The sequence below is a fragment of the Alligator mississippiensis genome, chromosome 4 (genome assembly GCF_030867095.1).
Source record: "Alligator mississippiensis isolate rAllMis1 chromosome 4, rAllMis1, whole genome shotgun sequence".
Classification (NCBI taxonomy): Eukaryota; Metazoa; Chordata; order Crocodylia; family Alligatoridae; genus Alligator; species Alligator mississippiensis.
This window is the reverse complement of record NC_081827.1, coordinates 234,320,869-234,347,339: the sequence shown is the minus strand read 5'-3', so window position 1 is coordinate 234,347,339 and position 26,471 is coordinate 234,320,869. Positions and strand designations below refer to the sequence as shown.

Below are 26,471 nucleotides of genomic sequence, written 5' to 3'. Positions count from 1 at the left end.
CCATTTTAACTATTGTATTCACATCTATGTGAAGCCATTTTAACTACTGTTGATAGAATAAGCAGCACTAAAACATCAATTTTCAAAAATCAAGCAGCATTTGACTTGTTTCAGTCTTTCTTGTGTAAGTATAGGAAGACATGCAAACGCCACAATGAATTTATTAACTACAGCAGAACGAAAGTTCATTTTTAGTAGTGCTCTCTGCATTAGAAGACGCACTGTATTCTGTATTACTTATTATGGAAATATTTATAGGAAATTCTTATTTTAGTATTACACTGATCTGAACAGCTATGTAAAAACAGATATTGCAGTTTAGTGGATGGAATGTCGCCTTGCTTCATGTGTCTTTAGTCAGCATCTATCTCTATTAACAGGACAAGAGTCATGTTTAGGGTAATTCAATGAAGTAAAACTGTCAACGTTATGTTCAATTTATTTCAATAAAAGATGAGTTATTTTTAATACATCACACTTTCACAGTATGTTTTTGTATTAGCACATTACATCTGAAATTCTGAAGGCTTGTTAAAAGCTGTGAACCAAATTGTCCCCTGGCATTTTTAGTAGATATCCTCTAAAACTGATCTTTCCCTTGAGCCTGAGACAGAGTATGAGAAGGCAATGGTATGGGCTGACCCAACCCATCATCTTCACTTCTCTCAGACCCTCTAACTTTGCTCTGTCTCTCAGCTACCTTTTTCAAAGCCAGCATTCTCCAGATCCCTCAAATCAATCACCTGGTAGTCTGATTTCCAAAAGAGTATAAGAAAAAGTTCCTTCTTCACAAAAGAAAAAGAATAGAGAAGAATACAGACAATTTATTCAGCTGGCAGGGCAAGGCTATATTGGCTAAACAGACATAGAGGGGAGAGGAAGACAGGACCAGTCTGCTGTAGTTAGGTGAAAGAAGGGAGCTTGGGAACGATCCACCTGGTGGAAGAGTGAATGTGCTTCTAATGGGACAGAAAAGGAATCATAAAAATATAGATTCCTGAATTCAGACATACTTTGAAACTGTAAGAAAACAGGCTTTTGTTTGTTTCTAAAATTGATGAGCAATGGGTTTTTTTTCTTCCTTGATTACCTATCAGTTTTAATTGAGATAGGTATAATTCTCTTGCTAAAGCCTGACTTTCCTGATAATCTAAAAAAACCCAACCCCCTCAAAATCTGCAACCTAAATTTTCTCTCCCCAGATTGGCTGTCAGGTCTGTTCTCCATTTCCAAGATGCAACTCTTTTCTCCCTTTAAAAAAAAAGCAAAAAAGCTTCTCAATCATGTTATAAAAAAAGATGTGCCAAATTTTAAATATCTGTCATCAACCATTTGTACAAATTATTTAAAATGCTTTCATTTTTCCAGTGGTTGAGAAATGTTGTGATTAACTTATGCTGAAGCTTTAAGAGGGGATTAAACAAGAAAAGAAAAACCACTAACCTCCTTTGGTGCAGTTTGTTTTGGTTTCATCACTGAAGTCTCCACAGTCATTGTCACCATCACAAGCCCAGTGACCTGGGATACATCTGCCACTAGAACATCTGAACTGATTAGCAGAGCATGAGTGAACACAGCCCAGCTCATCGCTCCCATCCCCGCAGTCATCATCTGTGAATATTCATAGTTTAAAATGGGCTAGCTTTAGCCACTCAAACATTTAAGTTGAACAATAATTTCATGAGCAACAGTTAAACACGTGTGCAACTGAACTTGTATGTGCTGTTTTCATACTTAAAACATCCCAAGGAAAAACAAAACAAAGCAAAAACAGAGAAGTGATAGTGTGTGAACTGCTACATACGTTTTGCACTCTCCGCTGGATTATGGAAGAGTTACTCACGTTAAGGTAAGAGATCCTTTGCCCTGCCTTAACTGTATCTATTGCTGCTCTTTATCTATTGCAGCTGTGCCACTGGTGTCCCATGGGCCACATGAGGCCCTGAAGGGTTAACCTGCAGCCCACAGGCTCCCAATCCAGACACCACCCCATCACCCTTCTACTGCTGTGGCTTCCAGGAACCCCAGTTTCCGCCTCTCTCTCCTCCAGCTGCTGCTTCTGGTTCTTGCCCTGTGCGGGGTAGGGCATTATGGCCTGCACACCTGAAGGAGCCTGCAACCCAAGGTACTCGGGATGGGAGTGGGGACCTGTGGTGCAGTGCAGTGCAATGCTGCAGGGGGGCACCTCCTGCTCAGAATTTGGACAGCCCTGATCTACTTAATGACCTGTGTTTTCATGTACCCAGCTCTTTAGTTTTATCCTCAAGGCTTCCTGAAAGGGACAAAGACTCCTGTAAACTCTTCATGTTATTTATCTCTATATTAAATGTATATGTTGTACTTTCCCCCCTCCCCCCACAAAAAAAAAAAGCTCCAGGTGGCTTACAATAAAAGATAAAATAACTTACAAAAATAGAATAAAGTTTTAAAATGAAGTATAACAAAACAACCTGCCCCCAAAATTAAAAGTTCAAAAGCTATCCCAGCCCACCTTGCTTCCAAGCTCACATTTAGTATCTATACAAAATAAAACATTTTCTTCCCATCCCTACCAACTCCTCATTTCAATTCCCTTGCTAGTTTGGGAAACAGTCCACAGTGTACACAGATCATTCACCAACAGCCTGGTTAAATCAACTGAAAGGTGCCAATTGCAAGGTGATAAAAAATGGAGCCCAGCCCTACAGGATTAAGATATGCAGGGGATTCACATAAAGACTAATGGAAATGTGATTATGTGCACTTCTTTTGTTCACCAATCGTAGTGATCCAGTTAAGTTCAATTTTTATAAGAAGGGAGAGAGGTGATGAAAGCAGCACAGGGACTAGTTCTAGCCTGCAGTTCTGGTTGGGATACTTTATGAAAGCTCATGGGGAGCATGTGTGGAAGTAAATAGCAGCTGTATATAGGTTCACAAGCAGGACATCTAGATGCCGTTTTCAGCCTAGAGGGAGATAGCCATCTGGACCCAGCAGCAGGCCACAGAGACTGATCTGAGATTGGTTTCTTTTGATATTATGTTTAATTTGATTTAGGAATGTCAGTCCCTTACTTAACACTGGTTTTGTAACAATTTGGTTCGAGGGTGGTTGGCTGTGCCAGAGAGAGAGTGAGGCTCCAAGAAAGGGTAGTCCCAGGGAGGACACAAGCTGGAAAGAAAAAAAAGTAATTCCAGAGAGACCAGATTAGAGAGAAAGGCATTGTTCCAGGCAGAACAAACTGGAGTCTGAGGAAGGACACAGGGAACGGCAAGGGCACAATAAAGATTGTTTTTCTGGAACTGAGCAGTCTGCTGTTCTGTCTGGGATGTCGGCACTCTGATCCCCCACCTTTAAAGAAGAAAATACTGTGCTAAGAGAAGATCAAATAAGCATTCTGGGTTGGGAAGTGTCATGGATCATGGAAGCCAGGGACAAAAGGAGCCAAGGTCCCAAGCCACGGACTTGCCATGGACTGGTTTGATTGGCTTCAAGGGGTCCATCAGGAGAGAAAAACTGAATAAGGCTGCTTTTTGGGTAGTCCTGAGGCAGATCACAAAAAACATGTGATCTACAACATGCCTTTCCTTAATGTCCCTCTCAAGGCTGTATCTCCTCCTTCTCTCACAGGCTCTTCCATCCACTCTGGAGTAGGATGGGCCAGCCTAGAGTGGATTAAACTAAAAATGTTCTGTTTTTAGTAAAGGAAGGCCGATTGTGAGAGTAGAAAAAGGCAGAATTGTTTCAGTGTAATATAACGTTGGCCAAACCCTACTGTGTGGCTAGAACAGAATTTATCAAACTCTTTAGACTCAAGGCACTCTTTGTTAGATTTCAGGCACCCGTTGGAAAAAGCAGCTTAGTTTTCACTTATTGTTTGATTTTGGAAAGATAGAGTGGTTATTCTGTTGCAAAAAACCCAGAAAGACTACAACAGGTCAAAATGTTTTTAACACTATAGATTCCTATTTGAAATCTCTGAGCTTATTTTATGAATAGGGCCCCGAGAAAAATCATAGACATCTTGTACAAAAATTGCGACACGTGTGCAGGTAAAGTATCATTTTTCATGAAATATTCATGGAACTACCAGGACCCATTTGCCAAGATCAGTGGTAGTTCTGTGAATATGCTGTGAAAAATGATACTTTACCTGGGCACGTGCAGCAGGCAGGCACACACCATAGGTGGCAGAAGGCTGGGGCTAACAGCGCTTTGCACCCCAAACCCAGGGCAGCACGAGGGTTGCAAGGAAGTCTGGGCACAGGCTCCGGGTGGTTGCAGCAGGGTGGGGAGAAAGGAAGGGGCATGCACAGATAGATACGGAGCCTACAGGCAGTTGGGATTGTAGTCAGATGGCGTGCAGAGCACTGCCCACCACAGCAGGTAAGTTGGGGAAGGGGGGCAGACCAAAGCCTCCACAGTGAGAGAGGGAGTGGGTCAGAGGCAGGGGCAAGGGTTGTGGTGAATGGGGCCCCAGGGTGGGTCATGGGATGCTTGGAGCCCAGGCGGCATCCAGGGGTGCAGTTGGGCTCCCACCACTGCTCACACCTTGGGAGAGGTCTGGAGGGCACATGTCCTCTGGATTTGTGCGTAGGAAGGAAGCAGGTTGCCGATACGGGGTGGGCTCTGCGTACCCCAGGAGCCAGCTGCCGCGCGCAATTCCATGTGCCTGCCATGATGCCATATTCCTGCTCCCAAGGTAGTGGCAGCAGGGCACAGAGCCCAGACCACAGCGGCATCCCGCTTCCACCCCATGCACAAATCTGGGGGCACATGCCTCTAGTCCTCTTCCAGGGTGTGCACAGTGGTGGGAGCCCACCCATGCCCTTGAATGAGCCACCTACGCTTCAAGCAACCCAAGACCCACCCCAGGGCCCCATTCACTCCATCCTCTGCCCCTGCTTCTTCCCCACTCCCTCCCTCATGGTGTGGGCTTCAATCTGCCCCTCCCCCCTCCCCACACACACATACCTCTTCCCTGACTTACCTGTTGTGGTGGGCAGTGCTCCGCATGCTGTCTGGCTGCAATCCCGGACAACTGCAGGCTCCATGTCTGTCTGTGCATGCTCCTCCTCCCTGCTGCAGCCGCCCGGAGCCTGCACCTGAGCTGACCTGCACTTGTTGAGGCTAAGCTACATTAGCCCCAGCCTTCTGCCACCTATGCTCATGACCCTTAAAAATTGCAGTGTGGGGTGAATGTCACCATTTCTGCACAGTCCGCAAATCACAATTTTTTCAGGGCCCTACTTACGAATCATGTTTGCACACTTAACAATGCTCACATTACGTGGTACCTCAGGGCACCCTTGTAAGGATCTTAGGGACTCCTATGCATTATAGCACCCTGGTTGAGAATCATTGGTCTATAAACAGATTATTGGAGAAAAAGAGAATCGGACTAGTATGTAAATAAGGGGATAAATAGAGCGTCCTTATTGCTTTAATGATTTCAGTTACTATAACTGTTGGATGGGAATGTTTATATTCTATGATTATCAAGGAAAGGGGGAAAAAAATCAATAAAATAAATTCACTCAAGTATTGCATACGTGTTCAGCTAAAACACACACTGTGATGTTTGGGAGAATCTGTCTACAGAAAGATCATTATGTTTCATTTTATGAACTACTGCATGATGGAAGGCCTCACTGGGTGTAAAACTAGTCCAGTGAAGTCAGGACTGGTGTCAGCTCCACTGATGGGATGAGAGAGATTTCATATCTAAAGGAGGAGAAAGCAGGGTTGTCTATTTGGCAGCCGATGGGCTGCACCCAACCCCTAGGGAGTTCTTCCTGAAGCCCCTAGGCTCCCAGTCTCACCTGCCCCCCCAGTCCCACCCCACTGCTCTGGCAGCTGCTGGACTTACTGGGCTCCTGTTCATAGATTCATTCATAGATTCATAGATGTTAGGGTCGGAAGGGACCTCAATAGATCATCGAGTCCGACCCCCTGCATAAGCAGGAAAGAGTGCTGGGTCTAGATGACCCCAGCTAGATACTCGTCTAACCTCCTCTTGAAGACCCCCAGGGTAGGGGAGAGCACCACCTCCCTTGGGAGCCCATTCCAGACCTTGGCCACTCGAACTGTGAAGAAGTTCTTCCTAATGTCCAGTCTAAATCTGCTCTCTGCTAGCTTGTGGCCATTGTTTCTTGTAATCCCCGGGGGCGCCTTGGTGAATAAATCCTCACCAATTCCCTTCTGTGCCCCCGTGATGAACTTATAGGCAGCCACAAGGTCGCCTCTCAACCTTCTCTTGCGGAGGCTGAAAAGGTCCAGTTTCTCTAGTCTCTCCTCGTAGGGCTTGGTCTGCAGGCCCTTGACCATACGAGTTGCCCTTCGCTGTACCCTCTCCAGGTTATCCACATCCTTCTTGAAGTGTGGCGCCCAGAATTGCACGCAGTACTCCAACTGCGGTCTGACCAACGCCCTATAGAGGGGAAGTATCACCTCCCTGGACCTATTCGTCATGCATCTGCTGATGCACGATAAAGTACCATTGGCTTTTCTGATGACTTCGTCACACTGCCGGCTCATGTTCAACTTGGAGTCCACTAGGACTCCAAGATCCCTTTCCACCTCTGTGCCACCCAGCAGGTCATTCCCTAGGCTGTAGGTGTGCTGGACACTTTTCCTCCCTAGGTGTAGGGCTTTGCATTTCTCCTTGTTGAACTGCATCCTGTTGTTTTCTGCCCACTTGTCCAGCCTATCCAGGTCTGCCTGCAGCTGTTCCCTGGCCTCCGGTGTGTCCACTTCTCCCCATAGCTTTGTGTCATCTGCAAACTTGGACAGAGTACATTTCACTCCCACGTCCAAGTCGCTGATGAAGACATTAAAGAGTATCGGTCCAAGGACTGAACCCTGCGGGACCCCACTGCCCACACCCTTCCAGGTCGAGACCGACCCATCTACCACGACTCTTTGGGTGCGACCCTCTAGCCAATTCGCCACCCACCGGACTGTGTAGTCATCCACATCACAGCCTCTTAATTTGTTCACCAGTATGGGGTGGGATACCGTATCGAAGGCCTTCCTGAAGTCCAAGTATACGACATCCACCCCTCCTCCTGTGTCCAGGCGTTTCATAACCTGGTCATAGAAAGAGACTAGGTTGGTCAGGCACGATCTGCCCGCCACAAACCCATGCTGGTTTTCCCTCAGCATAATTTGTCCTGCCGGGCTCTCACAAATGTGAGCCTTGATAATTTTTTCAAATACTTTACCAAGGATGGAGGTGAGACTGACCGGCCTATACTTGCCCGGGTCCTCCTTCCTCCCCTTTTTGAAAATGGGGACCACGTTAGCCCTTTTCCAGTCCTCTGGGACTTGGCCCGTGCGCCACGAGCATTCGAATATTCCCGCCAGTGGCTCTGCAATGACGTTGGCCAGTGCCTTCAGCACCCTCGGATGGAGCCCATCCGGGCCTGCCGACTTAAAGGCATCCAGTTCTTCCAAATGACTCTGCACCACCTCAGGATCTACGTATGGAAGTCTGGCGCCTTGCTGCTGCCTCTCTACAACCCCAGTGAGAGACTTGTCGTGCCCCTCGCTTAGGAACACTGAGGCAAAGAACTCGTTGAGGAGTTCAGCCTTGTCCCCCCTATCTGTCACCAATTGCTTCTGCCCATTTAGCAGGGGTCCTATTCCTCCCTGGGCCTTCCTTTTACTCCCTATATATCTAAAAAAACAATTTCTTGTTGTCCTTTACTTGGGTTGCCATCCTCAGCTCCATGGTAGTTTCGGCCTGCCTAACTGCCTCCCTACAAGCACGAGCAGAGGAGGTATATTCATCTTTAGTGATCTCACCCTGTTTCCACTTTTTATGTGCTCCCCTTTTGGCCCTTAGGCTGCCCTGGATTTCTCTGGTCAGCCATGGAAGCCTCCTGGCCCCTTTCCCTCTTTTGCCTCGCTCAGGGATCGTCTTGCTTTGTGCCCAAAGGATCGTTTCCTTTAGGCACAGCCACCCTTCTTGGGCACCCATCCCATCAAAACTCCTACTCTGCAGTGCTTCCTTGACTAATCGCCTGAGTGATTGTTCCTTCCTTCAGCTTCTGCTGCCTGACCCTGACCCTGGTATGGGGCTGAAGCAGCCTGTGCCCATGCTGCTTGGGGAACTGGAAAGGGGTGTGCACTGTCTGGCATGATGTAGATTCATGGCACCATGCAATGTGTAGGGCACAAGGGTGCTGCCATGGTGAAATGGGGGTGCCCACCACATAGTGCAGGGGAGGCAGGGCACATGCAGCATGGCAGAAGACCCACAGTGCAAGCAGCCTGGGGGGCGTATGGCCTCTGCAAGGATGTAGCAAGGGGGACCTGTAATCTCTGGGCATGTAGGAGTTGGACACCTCTGCCTTAGAGGATTAGGGCCAAAGACCAAAATATGCTCAAGAATGATAGGGTCACTGAGGCCTGGAAATATGTAAGCTGCTTATTGTTTTGTCTGGATATCTATATTACTTGGGTTATCCAAGTAAAATGATGTATATTAATTCTTCAAATACCACTCATTTCTAGAGGCACTGCTTGCTATTTCAGTACCCTGGGCAAAGTGACAAGGATGTGTGCCGGGGTGGGTGGCAAAGTCTTACCTGTCACAGAATGGGCTCATTGAGCTCTGACTACTGATGCTGCAACAACAGAAGCTTGGGCTTCCGTGGCTGCGGAGGGGAGAAGCTCCCTGCATGCTGGCCCCACCAGCCTCCACAGCACAGGCTCCTCAGGTGCTGCCATTCTTGCACCCCTCCAAAAGTGGAACCTGGAGCTGTTGCTCCCTTCTTCTGTCCTAGTTACTCTACTACTTATCCCTGATGAGGTGTAGTGTAGTCCCTAAGATCAGAGCTCTGGGAAAGCCTGGTTTACAATATCAGTGACTTAAGCTACTGGGGAGGAAACATGAGTACTTGTTCTAGGAGTTTAGGAAAACTGAGCTGCAAGGTTCCATGAAGGCATAATAGACAGAGAGCCTGAGCCAGGAGTATGTTGAGAGAGGCCAAGAAAAGGAAGTGCCAGCACCTACTCAGATGCTAAAGAACGTGTGTGCACTGTGTCCGGTTCCAAACAAAGCAACTTAATTCTGGCTGGACCATACCAGAGAGGGGACATGTTCCTTAGGTTATTCTTTTCCTTTAAAATGTTCTGAAACCTAGTCATTTTATATAATATTTCATCATATTGCTTTTCTACTCAAACACAATGTGGTATACTTGCAGCAATGTTCCTATTTGACCCCAAGAATACTACCCATCTCTACTGCATCATCCTAGATATATGACCTCAGTTTCATAGCTTTATATCTTAGGTCATTAAAATAAATCTACCACACTTACTTTATGCTCAGCTACAAGCTTGATTTACCATATCAGAGGGAAATAATGAACATTTTTTTTTTAATCAGAAGAACCTGAAGTCCCTAATCACATCACTGAAGATTGAACATTTGGTACTTGCCTGAGTCACAGTGCCATTTGCTGCTAATGCATCTTCCATTTTTGCATACAAACTGAGTTAGTGATTCACAAGTTGGGAATTCTGTGGAAAGTGTGAAAGTGTCCAATAAGAAATGTGTTAATGGTTTCATCAGCATTAATGCGTATCCCACCTATTATTAATATGACTCCCTCCCTTGTGTATGCATAAACATTCAGAAAACCTTTGCGATCACTTGTATTCATGTCAAATATATGCATCATAATATTAATGATAACATGTAGCCCACACTTCTCAAGAGATATTACATTTTAATATTTTTAACATAAAATATGCCACATCATAGTTTGGCTGCTGGTAAAAAGATATGAGATGGAATAATTAGAAAATGCCGACAAGTGATCAAAAAGGAAACATTAAAACTGCATATAGGAAATAACGTGAGTTGACAATTGCATAATGCAGATGACATTTAAAAAAAAAATCAGCCTTTACAAACGACTACTATGGATAGTATAAATTAATATCACCAGTAGTTCGAGGAGCAATGAACAATTTTGGTGTTGGAAATCTATAAGTCCAGTGTTCATACAAAAAAAAAAGGACTTGTAAAGGTGTATAAACCAGGTCAGAAACACTGAAAGTACACTTGCCCGCTACCCACATTTTAGGATGCATTTGGTCAATTGATCTCTTCAATGCTAGGGCAATGAGCAAGTGCTGTTCTTGTAGTTACAGCATTGATTTCTGTCCTCACAGCAATGTTCTACACCGTTCCTTCAATCCTTTCACAGCTATGCAGGGTGCATGCAGATGTTCCTGGGACCTTGTGGCAGGTTGTCTGTTTACACAATACAGTCCCTTATTTCCCTGGGAAAACTTGCCCCACAAGACACAGCATAACCAATAAACCAAGCGCGGATATAAACAACAGACATTTATCTCAAACCTGACAGTCTTTTCCCAGACCCTGAGAGGGTGCTGTAACTCAGGGCTACAGTCCTCCTTCTCTCTCACCTCCCTTTCCTAGAAGCCTTTCCTTTAATCAGCTACATATCCTCCTCAGCTGCCACAGTCCTCCTAAGCAGAAATGCAATCTTTCCTCTGCTATGTGTAGGCTGCTACGGACCTGATCTATGATCACACGGCTTGCTCTAAGCTGTGTGATCATAGATTGGGTCCTGCTTGTATGCACATTTGCCCGTGCAGGAAGCAGTGCCAGGAACACAGTCTAAGCTGGGGGGGACAGGCCCTAGTTAAGTCAATGTAAGCGTAACGTTTCCATGTACCTACAACATCTCCTGTGTTTTCAATTAATACTTTGCTTCAAGCTACTACAATTTTGAAATTTTACAAAACTGTATTATAAAGAATTGTATACAAAATTGTATACCAAATCTCAGTTTATACTGAATCATAAAAACATAGGGCTGGGAGGGGCCCCGCAGTCATCTAATTTAACCCCTTGCTTAAGACAAAAACAGCCAGCTGTTTGCCTGCTTGCACTTAGAAACTTCTAAGGATGGAGATTTCACAACCTCCCTAGGTAACCTTTGCCAGAACATAATCACACCCGAAGTTAGAAAGCTCTTCCTAGATCTTCCTTTTTGTAACTTAAGCCTGCCCAGAGAATAGTGATCACCATCCTCTTCATAACAACACTTTTTTATTTGAAGCTTCAATCTTCTATTCTCCAAACTAAATAATCCCAGTTCTTCTTTGCACATCATGATTTCTAGACCACTGCCCCTTTTATTACTGTCCTCTTCCCAATCTGCTCAATGGTATAAACACAGTCTTAAGCACTTTCCTGGTTAGAGAGAGAATCTAATTTAATGTAAAGTCTGTGGTGGGGGGGAAGGGAGAGGGGAGGGAACACTCACAAACCATGCTATTTATTACATTAACAAATGCAATTTCTGTTTTTCAATTTATATTCCTGTAAAATTCTGCTTCAGGTTCTCGTGCAAGAGATACTTATCCATAATGCCTTAGTACCATAGACGGAGAAAGCGTGTTGACGGATTGTACAGATTTCCTTCCAGTAATAAAGACTACTGGAGTGAATACAGAAAACCACTACAAGTTAGCTGAATTCTTGTTGAACTGTTGCAACTTGAATTACTATATTTATCTCCTGTGTAGGAATTTTGAAAAAGCTTACTGCTTGCATATTTTAAAGTGAGGAGGGAGGAATCCAGCTTTATAGATTGCAATGCTTTAAAATGGGAGACTTTCTACATGAACACTGCATTGGCACTCCTCTGTCAAGGACTATTACTACCTCAGTATAAATGTTTAAGTGGAAATAAGGCATGTTTAAAGTAAATAATGAAACCAACTGATCAAATGCTCCATTGTAATACAGACAGGACCTACAAAAAATAAAAATTGAGTAGCGACAATGGGAGATTACGGTAGCAGTACATTAGCACTGAGAATAGAAGGGAATTGTTTAGGGGTTGTCTAAAGGATGCTAACACAAATGGGATGAAATTATATGTAGAACCCTGAAAAACCATGACATTTTCACTTTTCTAAGACAATGAAAAAACCTCCCAATAAACATTGTAATTGCTATATCCATATAAAACCCAGCTTCAAATCTGCAAATACACAACAGGAAATAACCTTGCAGTAGGAAAGGGATTGTTCTTTTAAACAAACAGTATGCTTTCTTTTATGCTACTCTTTTAGGACTGCTATCCTAGCCTTGTTCTAATCACTAAATGTTTTAACTTAGTTTTCCTTGTGTGCTGCCTTTGCATGTGAGGCAGGGATACTTGAAATTTGATATCTTGTAAAAAAGCTATGAGGAAGCAGTAGACTTAAGCAGAATTACAGATAAGGCAAACAGGGATCAGAAGAGGTGAGCAGCCGCATCTAGCAATCAATAAAATTTGGAGATCAGAGAGAGTATCAAACGACTGAAAAGAAGCAATTATTGTTCTCTACCATACAAGGTGCTAGGTGGTACAAAAGTACCAATTCCAACCATCAACGTTTTTTGATAAGTCCTGGAGAGTTCTTTTTGTTGCTTAAAGAGGTCTTTTTTCCCCCTCTGCAGGGAAGAGCATGATTGTACCAACCATATATTTGCCCTGGGACAAATATGTGCTCATGGCGTGAAAATTAGTTATGGATGTGCTTCATCTTTTCATGCCAAACACATTTTTATTCAAAGCTTTTTACTATCCATATATGGTGTACAAATCAAACTAATATCACATGCAACGAGTGTATTAAAGCTGGATTCCACTTTTCTTTCCCTTTTTTTAGATGCATATCCCTCAGTAACTTTATTCTCTATTATGTTCACCTGCCTGTATGAGGCACAGATAAAGAGACATGAACTAATTAAAATGAATTGTGATGGGCTCTTGCTATCTTGACATCAAATTCTGAGTTCTTTATAGTCAAGATTTCCTTGATGAATTTATTTATGAAGGAAAGCACATCTTCTTTCTCTCCTTCAGAGAGATGCACTGACTCTGTTTTCCACCTTCTTTACCCAGATTATCTAATGTATACTGTACCTGGGTAATTTCAGAACTTTTTTCTGATTTGAGCTTGAGTTGTAAATTCTCAGTCTTCAGGGCCCCTGTTTTAGTATTCTCCTTCTGGACTGTTTGTTTCATGCCCTCTATGTCACATTTAATTTTTATGCTGTTCTGCCAAATCACCACCTGAACTGAATCAGGATTTTTTCTATATTTCTTCGAGCATTTTATGAGGGTTGTGTTGCGTGTGCATGCACATGAACGTGTGGTGTTGTCACTGTTAAGCTTTTTTACCTTTAGTTTTCCCATACAGCCTTCCCATCAGTTAGAGGGGGTAGGATACGAGGGACTTATTTCACACAAAATTGAGGACAGGCAAATTCTAATTAAAAAAAAAATCACAGTAACATTAACTTTGTTTTACCCTCCCCCCCAAGCTGCCTAGATTCTTAGAAGTTGCTGCATCTATATTTTGAATCAGGTGGCATATATTAAAATGACATTGTTGGAAGATTTTTGATGATGACCACCAGAGCTTTCAAGTGGCAGAACTATGACTTTAAGTATATGGAAACTGCTGAATCAATAGGGGGAGCCAAAGTTATTCAAATGTATGAGGGATAACACAGTTTACAAGGAGAGTTTTGTCATGGTAAGAACCAAAAATAAGAGAAGAAGCCATCATTTTGTCTTGTACAAGAATACTGAATACGAAGAATACTGTAAATTATTTCATAAAAGTATGACTGGTAAATGAATGCTTTTTGACAGTCAGTATCCTACTGGCAAATTCATGCTTGGAATCAAATTGTAATACAGAATAAGAAGTGAAAGATTAATTAGGTACATTGCTACTTTTATAATGTTAGAGAATGAAACTACCAGAGAATTAATATGTGCAGGAAATGTGTGAAATTTGATCAATTGAAAGAGTGAAGTGAATGCTGGTAAATTGACCATAAGTAAAATTCAAAGTGAGCCATTAGGATGACACAAAGTTTTATAAAAAAAGTTATGAAGATGAAATTATATATCTATATGACTATATTAACTGATAAATAAGAAAGCATGGAATCACTGTTCTCACTGTTATATGGCAGAATGTTACATTATTTCATAGATCATAAGGATAGGAAGGACTACTGTGATCATTTAATCTAACACAGACTACAAGACATCCCACTTGGAGAAAAGCATCTCATTTTGAAAAGCAGGCAATCTCAATAAAAAAAAAAACCAAAAAAAAAAAACCAACACTGATTGACAATGCATCATATCCCTAGATAAATATACTTGCTTGATGATGGTGCACATCACAATCTCATTTGGAAAACTATTAGGTCGGTAGTTTTTAATTTATTTAATATAAATCATGTCAATTTTATATTACATGGAAATAATAGGAGCAGAAACAGTTTACAGGTCTACTAAGTCCAGTCTCCAGTTCTCATTTCTTAATCAAAATGTTACTCTGCAACAGATCAAATGCATTAAGCAGTCTATTATTTCAATGCTCCTTCCCTTACCAACCCCAAAATATCAAGTTACTATGACAAGATTAATTTTTTCTTAAATTCACATTGATTGACATCAATTACATTATCCTCCTTTAACTCTTTATGAATCAAACCTAGCATTAACCATTTCATGATTTTACCTGGGATCAATGTCAAAATAATAGCCCTATAATTACTTAGGTCATTCTGTTTACTCTTTTGAAAAACTGGTACAACATTTACTTCCTCATAGTTCCCTGGAATTTCCCCTGCATTTCATGATTTCAGGCATAGACACATGATATGCTTGCACCAATTAGTTTGGCCTTTGTGCTAGAGTAAAAAGGAGAGAACATACAATTGGGGTGAGATTACACATTTCAATTAGATCACTTTACCACCACTTAAAACTTGAACAAGTACAGATTAAGGCTCATTAGCAAGTGCTAAATACCGTTTAGACATCTTAAAGTTACACATTTTGGATGAGGATTATCTTGCAGCTGTGCTTCCTAGCTTGAATTAAGTTAACTTCTGTGTTCGGCTGAGATAAAACCACCAATTTTCAGTACTCCAGTATCCCAGGAGGTGATGCTTCCAGGTGGGATAGCTATCATCCAGGATGCCTGGACTGACAGATGGGAACATCTGGGCAACAGTTGAGTGGGGATGGGGTGAGTGGGGAGTAAAAGATAAGAGGTGAAGCAAAGTAGAGAAGCCAGAGGGAGGGGGGCTCGGCAAAGGGGTGAAAGGGGGCAGGATGGAAGGGAAGGAAGAAGAAAGCAGTAAGGGGAAGGGAGAGTGGGTGGATGAGAACATGCCAGGCTGCTGCCCCCTTTGCCTCCTAAATTGCCCCCTCCATCCCAAATCACTGCCCTGCCACCACAATTGTCCCCTCTGCCCCTATTCACCCCTCCATCCCCAGATTACTGCCCTGCAACCCCAATCAGCCTGATAATGACAGATGTGCTGGTGGGGCAAAGGGGTGAAAGGGGGCAGGATGGAAGGGAAGGAAGAAGCCACCACCTCCCACCTCTAGCCATGCCCCTGCTCAACAGCTGTTTAGTGGCAGGTCTGAGCAGTGCACACCAGAGAGAGTATAAACGTGTGACTTATCACCAGCACTAGTTACCCTTCATACAGACTAACGTTCCTTAGGATTAGCATCTGTTAACTGTAACGTGTGATCTCACCCTGAGGTCTGACATTGGTGGAACTCAGGTTGAATATAGTGTAGAATTACCCCTGGACAAAGCAGAGCTTAAAACTACACTGGTGGTAAAAGTGTTACATTTCTGCAGCTTACCCCTAGGTACCTGTCATATGTCTACAGGTTTTCCTGGAAAATAGGCTATAAATTGCTCCCATACAATCTAGTGGTGAGACATCATAATAGCCACCTACAGTATGCAGCTATCCTGGAAGAGCAGCTTGTCTTCCTGCTCTGGGTCCCAGTATAATTTACATTAGTATACCAAACTGATGTATATTCCATCTGTGTAAATACAACTTGAGCCTATCTGGTTACTGGAAATCTATGATAATTAACCACAGAGGTCTTTGGGCAATGCTTCTAAAATCTTGAGATGAAACTTATCCAGACCTACTGATTTGAAAACATCTATCTGTAGCAGCTTGTGTTTAACACGCAGCTGAAATAGTGGTTTTTGCACCATAACATTATGTCTCTCCCTTCTACTAAACAAAGAACATAAATATTTATTAAACACTTCCACATTTTCTATAGTATTACAGTCAGGTCTATCATTTCTTTCTAGTGATTAATGAACACCATTGCTGGTATGCTTTTTATTCCTACTAAAATTATTTGATTTTTTTTGTCTTGACTGCAGATTTCTTGTTGTGAGTTTTTTCTTTTATCTTTTATTTGATTCCAACAATCTTTTTTTCTAAAATTCATAACTTCCAATTTATATTCTTTACTATGAACTTTCCTTTCTTCCATTTATGCTCTCTATATTATTTTAATACACAATTATTTTTTCTATAAACAGGGTTGGTTCTTAATTTACATAACTTTTCCTTCCTAATTTTTTTCTGAGGGGTGGAAGGGAGATGTAGAAGTAAGGGGAGAATGAAGGAGCTTCGAATAATATTTTCTTAAATCATTTTCAATCAATCATCATTTACATTTTTTTTCCAGTTAATATTTTTAATCCCAACTCATTTGGCCCATAACTCTTTTGAAATGTAAAAAACTTGGGGCCTGTTAAAGCACCTAAATGTATATCTTAAGTGGTTACATATAATTACTGCTTGGTTCTTTTATTGTTTGTATACATTTGTTCATACTATCACATTATTTCATTTACTTATATTTATTCTGTTATCAACTGAGGTCTGAAATAGAAACTCTGCCCACTGCATTAAGTGAAATACTTTAAGTTCAAGTTGTGAAGTTTTTATCCATATTAGTTTTAAAAATTCAAAGGAGATTTTTATTATGGGCAGCATGAGGACTTGAGCTCCCATTACTGAACACCCTCAAGATGAAATAGAGTTTTACCCCTATACTTTTATAGTTAGGTGCATCCATTTTATTCACTGGTAGAATTCCATAATATCTAATAACCATTAGCACCCAATGTTGTGCATTCATTTAGAGCATTAATCCATATGCCTCCAAGACAATTTGCTTTGGTACCGGTAATTTAAAAGAGGTATCATAATAATATTCCTTCCACTCTATTGTAAATAAATTATAATTATTTATATTTTTACCTATACTGTGAATCTCTTACTTAGGCTCCAGTAATACCAGTTGGTAAAATTTATACTCATAAATGAGAAATACCAATTGTTTCTTATTATTAGTAGTAGTAGTAGTAGTACCCTGGATCCTAGCATTCAAGTACCAAGCACAGAATGCAATCAAGATATGTCTTCTCCCTACTTCCTTTGTTATCTTGATTAATTTTGTTCTTGATATCCTGATTTTGTACTAAATGTTCCCTCTTTTCACCTCTTCTGTTATTAGCTTAACACTCTCCATATGCTTTTTTCACTTTCTCAAAGCAGAAGGGATCATACGGATCTAAGCTAGCCAAAAATAGGTCTTTGAAAGCCTGCATGGAAAGACGTATAACTGTGACAGTACTCCTTACTACATGCAGTTTCCCCAAGCACTTCCTTACCAGTAATGCATCAGACAGGAATAAATTATACAGATAGGTTACTGCCTATGGTGGGGGGTGGGAGGGGCGGGGAGGAGGGAATAAATTCACTTTATAATTTCTTTATTGTTACCCAAAATTGTATGATATGTCAGACTTTGATACTCTCAATAAGGTACGGTTTACCTGTTAACTGTGCCATAAGTAGTAACCCTGATATACTTTCAAGAAATTAATAATGTGACAAAACAGGAAAACAGCCATAAAAAAGATGTGTAATATTTTTGTGATTGGTTTCCACTGCAGGTTAAACTGAACATGTGGCAGGGGTCACACCAGAGTTCGTCCAAGGCTCTTGTGTGGTCCCAACCACCGTACTGCACTGGAGCCAGTTCCAGACTCCATCTGTTCAATCAGGTGAGTGGCCCTGGGATCACTCAGGTTCATGACAGGCTATAGGCATATGGCTTTCAACTTCCTGGTATAGGGAGAGCCCAGGAATTCATGATCCTGAGCTCTGTCTGAACTAGCAATTAGTAGTAGTATCATTGGGATGATACGAACAATTGCGTCTCCTACCATGTACGCATAGTGACTAGGGACCTACCAAAATTGAGGTGGCAGATAGGTGATTTCACAGGTCAATTGCAGCACCAGCTGCCATTTTTATGGGCTTATCGTGGCAGCTCCATCCCCCACTACTGATTAGCTGATAGGACCTGGAGGCTCTGCCCCTCACCACTGATTAGCCAAGAGGACTGCCTTTCATGGGACCCCACTCATTGCTGCTGACTGGCTGAGACTGCTGCCCTTCATGAAGCCCTGCCCCTCACCACTGACTGGCAGGGAGGGGCAGGACCACACAAAAGGCAGCCTGCTGTGCCCCAATAGTAGGCTGCAAAGCTGGGCTGTGGCAGCTGCTGGCTGTCACTGGAGAGTCAGCATTTTATTTTTAATTTTTTTTTTTCCTGGCAATTCTGTGAAAAATCACAGAAACTGCTGTTTTTCACGATCTTCACAGAAACCACAGTTTTTTGCTGTTCCTGCAAAATCACAATTTAAGTAGGTCCCTAGGTATGACAAAAGGCAGGACTGTTGGGACTGGGAACTAGATCCAATCACACTATTAAATGAACATGTGCCAAAGATTATATGCCCTGGGATCTTTGCAACCGTACTCATAGGATTGAAGTTGCCAAGGAAATCAGCCATACTGCCAATATAAGTAAAGGACTACCAATATATGTAAAGGACAGAAAACTGCATAGAACCAAACTAGCTGAATGTTTAAGGCTACAAATTGTGTAGCCTATATCTGTATTTCTCTCTGTCCCTATGATGCACCCATTCTTCTTATGTCAGCAGTATCAGCAGTTGATATAAAACACAGCCATTCCTAGTCAAGGAAATATTTTAGCAAAAGTTGTTCCCTGTAAATCTTTAATTAATTATTTTATGCAGGGATGGTCTTTATAGAATTCACAAATTTAGAGGAAATCAAAGTGAAGTTTTCTTCTCTTAAGAAAATGTACTTCAACTTGGACTGTCCTGTTTAACACATGGCTTGTAGGAAAGATACTAAACAAAAGAAAGTTGAATTTTGCTATAAATTTTTTTGTCAAAATATAAATGTATAAAATGCCTATTAAAATGATGCATAAATGTAAAAGTCCTTCAAGTTGCTTTAATTTTAAATAATTATATGTTTCATTATGTTACATTAATGCAAAATATTGCTTCTGCAGACAGCATTCCTGCAAATGCTTACTTTAAAGTGGTTCCACTAAAATCAGTGGGACTAGATAATCAGTAGGAATAAGACCTTCAGGATTAGGATCTAGATTCATAGATACTGGGGCTGGAAGGGAGCTTGTGAGATCAAGTCCAGCCCCTCTGCCTTAGGCAGGAAGTCTGCCGGGGTCAAATGATCCCAGCAAGATAATCATCCAGATGCTTTTTGAAAGAGTCCAGAGTAGGTGCTTGCACCACCTCTGGGGGAAGTCTGTTCCAGACCCTGGACACGGGCTGTAAAGAAGCTTTTCCTTATGTCCAGGCTAAATCGGCCTTCCAGGAGTTTGTGGCCATTAGACCTTGTTATCCCTTGGGGAGCCCTGGTGAACAACTGTTCTCCCAGATCCTGGTGCACCCCACTTATATACTTGTAGGCTGAAATGTACCTAAAATCTTCATCACGTGCCTTTGGGGAAAAATTAGCACTGTTTCTATGGTTACTGAAATTAGGAATAAATTCTGCAACATTTAACAAAGTACCACAACTTTGAGAAAGCACAGACATCACCACAAAGAAATGGAGCCTTCTTAGTAAGCTATCTGGTACAGTTTTGAGGGCACAATGACTAGGGCGCTAAAATCAGGGTCTCTTAAAATGAAAAAAGGTGGGTGGGAAACCAACCCTCAAGAGTGCAGTATGCTTAGTTTACTTGTATGGTAAATGATGAGTGACTAAGATTCAGTATTTTAAATGACTATAAGCACATTGTTTTTATACGAAAACAAACACCATTTTCTGTTTGTGGTAACCAGAATTAACACTTCACCCTTCCTCCTGCATATTCACATTTTAATTAAGATATTTTTAACATCATGTCAAAGGTCCTGCATCTTGGACCTGGATGCGAAAGATATGCAAAAATGCTAAAAGAAATAAAGATTGGTACAGGTTCAAGGGTCACAAAGAAATCCTTCTGCCAGAAACTTTCTTTTAAAAATACTGCAACTTTTAACTTAAAGATACTCTGACTTTGGCTTTGCATTTTAATAATGGTTCTAATTTGTTTTTGACAAATGTATGATTCATTCTGAATAAACTGATCAGAACTATCAATATTATGTTGGCTTTCAACTTACTCTTATTACAGGTACAGAGAAGAGGAGTATAAGGGAAGTGAATAACAGAAACAACATTTTAGACATTGATAACCTACAACAACTGGCCCGAAACCTGAATTGTGTAGAGAATTATGTTTAATTTCTAAAATAATTTTTGAGATTTCACAGGAAAAAGGTTCATACGTCTTTAAAAGTACTCTCTGGCAAGGTAATGTAACAAGCTGACTGCAAGCAAAAAGGTCAGTCAACCGTTTGATCTCCAAAAGCATATATTGTTTTAAACTGGAAATGAAAACTTCAGGCAATCTACACCTGATCTTGAAAGATCTAATCATAGTTTCATAGTTGTTAGGGGCTGGAAGGGACCTTACAGTTCATCATTTCCACCCCCCCCCCCCCCCCCCTGCACTTGGGCAGGAAAGACTGCTGGGATCAGATCACCTCAGCAAGATGGGCATTAAGACTTTTTTTTGAAGATTGCCAGGGTGGATGACTGTACCACCTCTGGGGGGACCCTATTCCAAACCCTCAGCACTTGACTTATAAGGAAGTTTTTCCTTATGACTATTTCCTAAAGCCTGATCTTCAACCAGTTAGTGCCCATTATTTCTTGTCCTCCCCTGGTGGGGCCTTGGGGAATAGACCCTCCCCCAAGCCCTGATGTACACCCTGATATACTTAGAGGCTGCTACCAAGTCTCCTCTGAGCCTTCTCTTCTCCAGGCTGAACTTTTGCTTAACCTGTTTTTCGCTATACTTTTCATCTTTCATGAAAGAGAAAGAGCAAGAGAAAGAGAGAGAATTAGTGTCAAATTAAAGAATTCAAATCGTCTCCAACTACATGGAGAACGCACACATTCTATCTATACTCCCAACTGCAGAAATCTGTGACCGAAAGGGACAAGCTTTAGTTCTGGTCTAAATGGAAAGGCCTGGAGAATTATTTCCCAGGGGATGTGCTTCAAATTATGAACACAAGAGGTATAGTGGAAGCTGGTGAAAGTCCAGGGAAAGTAATGAAAAAAACACTATCTTTGAGGGTGTGAACAATCTTTCACTGCACCCAGTTTAGGAATAGGTGGCTTACTTTAAGCTGCCTACATTTAGACTAGGAATGCATGCATGAAGGAGTTTGCCACTGCCAGAAGCAGAGTGTGCAGCCACTTGTGGCTCCCAGGAGCCGTGTGGGGAACCCAGTGTAAGTAAATCATGGTGCAGGGAGGGATGCACTGATGGGATTGGGGGGCTGGTGGGTACATGAAAGAGCGAGGTTAGGGGGCTAAAAATAGCACAGGCAGTGTCAGAGGAATGGGAATAGCTCAGTCTCAAGGCTAGGGCAAGTGTCTGGGCTTTCCTAGCCCCTGTGCTCTGCACTCATAAGCTAAGTAAAGCCAGTTAAAAAGCCCAAGGCTAGATTGATTCAGTCTTTGCAAGTTAGTTTAAACTGCATAGATTGAACCACTAAATAAGTGAACAGACACTTGCTTTTGATTCCAGAAATGCAGCAACATGCCTGCAATGTCTCAGGCCAGAAGCCGGGGGTGCTAGAGCATGCCTCCCTACTTGGCTAGAGCAAACAGTTTGGGCCAAGGCTAGTCTGCTCACCCTCTGAGGGTGGGGGGTCGCAGGCGAGGTGCAAAGAATCCTGGGATACTGGGAGCCTGTGAGTTAACTTGAATATGGAAGGTATCTGAGACAAAAGTTCAATAAACTAATTTAACCTAAATCAGTTAAGTCTAATACTACAGCCATCTAGGTTATGTTAATCAGGTTTCAGCCATTTTGAAAGCGGTTTATGTGCACTGAACTTGTGATGTACTTGTACAAGTTTATGTGTCATTTCTGTCCCTAGCCATAGAGGGCGTGTCCAGACGAGCATGCACGTGCAGGAGCATGTGTTTCCCTCAGGACAAAGGCAGTGGTACATGTTCGTGCCCCTGCTTTTTGTCCCAGGATACACCCCTGCATGTGCACTCTGGTGTGTGGCAAGTTGACCTGGGTAGGGTAGGGAAAGCTGAGGCCAGCCTCTGGGTCCTGGGGGTCTCCTGGAGCAGTAGAAGCACTGATCTGGCTGCTTAGAGCCTGGCTTTAGCTGCCCAGGCTCTGCTTCTGGAGGCACAGGCTGCCACCACATACAACACACAGCTTTTATTTTTCCACGTCTTTTTTTGACAATGGGGTCTCCTGGTGTCAACTTTTTCTGCCACATTGCAAATTAGTAGTTTGGAGAACAGGTGCCCATGTGCCTTGTGTGGTTTGTGGCACCTCATACAACTTTGAGGTCCTGCAAACCTCATGTGTGCACTCATCTGGGTGCACCCACAGGTGATTGGAAGATCAGATTAACCCAATCTAAGTTAGTGCATCTACCCAGGTGAGCTAACTTAGATTGTGCATGCTATTTCGGGGGTAATTCAAACCCTCTGCACAGTGTATGATCAGGCATTTAGATCAACCTGTCCCTGGTTAGGTCCATCTAAATGTAATGCCTATACATACCCTTGCAGTCATCTGTAACAGGGAGCAGTTGAGCTACCTATTACTAACTCCAGTAGGAACAATATTATTCTTTCCTGTTCTAGGTAGTATTTGGAATGTGCCCTATAAATAAAAAATGCCCAGATATTCCAAATTCCTTTCTAAAATAAGTACTGTGGTGATTATGTGTTATAACCTCCTACTACTCTTGGTTAACATGACACTTTTTCAGGACCTCTAAATCACTGCAATGAGTAACACAGCATAGTAGGTGTCATCTTTTAAGGTTTTGCCCCATTTTTCTTTTTTCTAAACTGTGTATAAATAGTACACACACATGTATAGAAACACACACACAGAATTAAAGACAACTATATGACTGCTACTTCTTATAACTACATGTATACTCTGTAATACTTAACATACTATTATCAATTATTTGCTACGAAACTAGTAGTACAGCTTCTTGTGATGAAGCAACTAGTAGTTCACATCCCATTTAGGAAAAGATCATTTAGTTTGTTAAATAAAAAATGAAAGAAGAAAGCCAGCATGATGATGGAAGAAGTGCTAATGAAAGCTGTAACCATGCCAATGAGATGAAAGAAAAAGCTATTTTTAAAGAAACCTTTGGCAGCTCTCAGTAGAGATCTGTGACATATGGAACCTTTTAAAACTTTTTCTTTAAAAAAGGAAAAAAAAAAAAAAGCCCCTAAAGTAGAGAATAGAACAATTACCAGACTAACACCTTATAAAGGTTTTGGTGGGGTGGAAAATTCAAGAAGCGTAAAATAACCCACATTATTCAAAGAAAAAGCTTTGTATACTAAATGCCCAATTAATACATCTTTAATAAAAAATGAAAAGTTAAACGAGTTCCTGGATAAAATGCTATTATGTTGAATCCACCCTGATGAGTATAAAGGTTTAGAATAATGACAGGTTTGGAAAAACCTTAAATAAAACTGCAACGAAAATATTTTTCATTATTTAACTTTTCTTCTTTATTCATTACTTTTGGATTTAAGAAGCCTTTAATACATAATAGTGCATAAAGCTGGGATGTTTAACGTCAGTTTTTACACCTTTAGTTGAGATAGAAAACCTTACACAAAACTGATGTGATACAGTAGCTACAAATAGTTCTCCTTACAAAGGTCATGGACAGTCATTCAATTTCTACTAATAAGATTTTATCTGAAATTCTTGCTGGTAGAAAAAAAGCCTGGGAGCAGGAGCAGACATGTGGTCCAGCCCCCTAACTGAGGAGCTACACAGGTGAGCTCTCTAGCCAGAGCATACCAGAAGGTTGCTCCCTGGGCCACCCCACCCTTCGAGAAGTCCATTACTTGACACCCTGTCCTCTTTCTGGGTAGGGAGCAGACTGTCAATAGGACCCTCCCAGCAGGGGAGCATACAGATATTCATTCTTGTTAGAGAGTTTCTCTTGCAAGGGAGGTCTTCCAGGTCAGCACTGGAGAGCTTTCTTTTGGAGGAGGCATGTTTCCTCCAGGAGAAACTGAATGAACACGTGTATGCGTTTAGTTTCTACCAGGAGAGTGGTGATTGCCCCAGCAGAATTGTAATGCCTGAACATAGTTAAGGACATCACCTGAAATATTTGGCATGTTGTTCACTTGCTCTTCTCCTCCAGAAGAGTAGTATATACATGATTAAGACAGAAACAATTGCATCATTATTATACTGTCAACTCAAACCATTCTTATAGAGCAAGTTGCAGACAGTGCATGGCATTTCTATTCTTAGACCTATCCTGGATATCAAAAGCTCTGATATTAGACCTTCTCTAATAACTGAGAGAGGTGAATTCTCTGCAAGAAGCCCAAGAATTCTGGAAGGTCCTGTCTATCCCAATACAAAGTAGCATGATCATGCTGAATTTCAAAGCTTGCTCATTTGTTTCACTTGACTTTTAAAGAAAGGTGGGAGAATTGAGAGAATAGGCCAAACTATGAAGATAACAGTATTTGATTATAGACTGCTATTTATGAAAAGGAATGAGCTGCATTTTTGATTTTGCAATTTTAAATAATTTGTAAGACACCCAGATCCATGTACAGGCACATCTAACTCCCATAAATAAAATTAAATAATGTTTTCATTTCAGGAAACAGGCATTTATTTTTCAATACTAATTCTATTGAAATAAATTTGAATTGAAGTTTCATTTTTTTCTTCAACAAAACGTAGAAAATTCCTTGTTGTGCCACCTGATAATGACATATCAGGCAAAAAAGCAAAACATCCTTTGAATAATATTTCTTTTTCTCTTTGCATACAGTACTATGCATCTTCATTTATTTTTTCAGTGGACAACTCACTTAGGGTAAATAACTTACCACATGATGCCATTTCATCTGTTTTGTCACCACAGTCATCCTCTCTGTCACACAACCATGACTTTGGAATACAGCGTCCATTCCCACAAGAAAACTGATCGACTTGACATGTTCTTGCTGCGATGAAAAATAGATAGAAAAACACGAGAAAAGTGAACTAAATCTATTAGATCCGTCTGCCAATACCTTCACTGAGGTCTTTCTTAATGGATAGAGGTACAGAAGACATTTGCTAACCTGGCTGCTCATTAGATCTGCCTCTTACCGAGTGCCACACACAACTGCTTTGAGCTCAGTGGAAATTAATGGCACCTGCAGGACTGTGCCTTAATTACTAGATTTAGTAATCCATAATGATTTCCCCAGTAAGTGGAAATTTGCTAAGTTTTATATTACTCTGTGATTACAGGAAATTAAAACAGCATTAATGCCATAAATTTAAAAGAAAAAAAGAAAAAAAATAGGAAATGTAAAAGTTAGGTAACTACAGGAAACTTAATTTGGCTTTCTTATACATTCCATATATTTTACAGCATAAAAAATGATACATTATGATACTTAGAGAATTGCATGGTAAAAGAAACTAATACATGCATGTGGTGTGGCTGACTTGACATTGGTGCTGGAACTTAAACTTTTACATTTCCTGACCTGGCGATTTTACTGTACAACTTTAATAATGGACTAAAACAGAGGTTTATCATATTTAAAAATTCTGTTGCTTGCTGTGAGGAAAGAAAGCCTGAAAAAAAAAAAAAAGATCAGCCTGCATCAGACTCCTTAAGTCATTTCAAATGCTGACAAGGACATAATATTTTAAACCACATCAAATATCTAGTTGACATAAGCACTTATATTGCTAATAACAAAAGTATACACTTATTAAAAGAATTTAACCCTATGACCAGTTATTTTTATTCTGAATTCAAGCATTAAGTCTGACGTTCTCGAAAAGAGGTAAAGCAGTGAGGCACTTATATCCAAGTCATTTCCATTTGAAGTTGGGCATTTAAATCTCTCAGTCTCAATCTAAACATGCATACGGATGAGATAAATATTTAAGCAAAACATAATTTCACATTAGATGGTCTGGTTCAGATTGCAGATTGGTCCTTTTTCGTTTCTCTGCCCTCCAGACGCAGAGATACTTAGCTAAGCATACATAGATTCAGAGTTTATTAATCACTATAATGGTACTATACTTTTCTTTTTTTATCAATTAATACTTTGATTTGGTAAGAAATCA

General features: G+C 41.3%; 1 protein-coding gene across 5 annotated transcripts in view; it reads right to left on the bottom strand.

Moving 5' to 3' along the window:
* Nucleotides 1-26,471, bottom strand: part of LRP1B (LDL receptor related protein 1B) — a 1,609,743-nt gene that overhangs the window by 631,986 nt on the left and 951,286 nt on the right. For all 5 annotated transcript variants that reach the window (XM_019480601.2, XM_059727405.1, XM_059727406.1 and 2 more), the window contains 3 exons: nucleotides 25,226-25,342; nucleotides 9,430-9,510; nucleotides 1,444-1,611 (listed from right to left, as the gene is read on the bottom strand). In XM_019480601.2, the coding sequence (XP_019336146.2) occupies nucleotides 1,444-1,611; nucleotides 9,430-9,510; nucleotides 25,226-25,342 (366 nt within the window). The remainder of the gene's footprint in view (nucleotides 1-1,443; nucleotides 1,612-9,429; nucleotides 9,511-25,225; nucleotides 25,343-26,471) is intronic.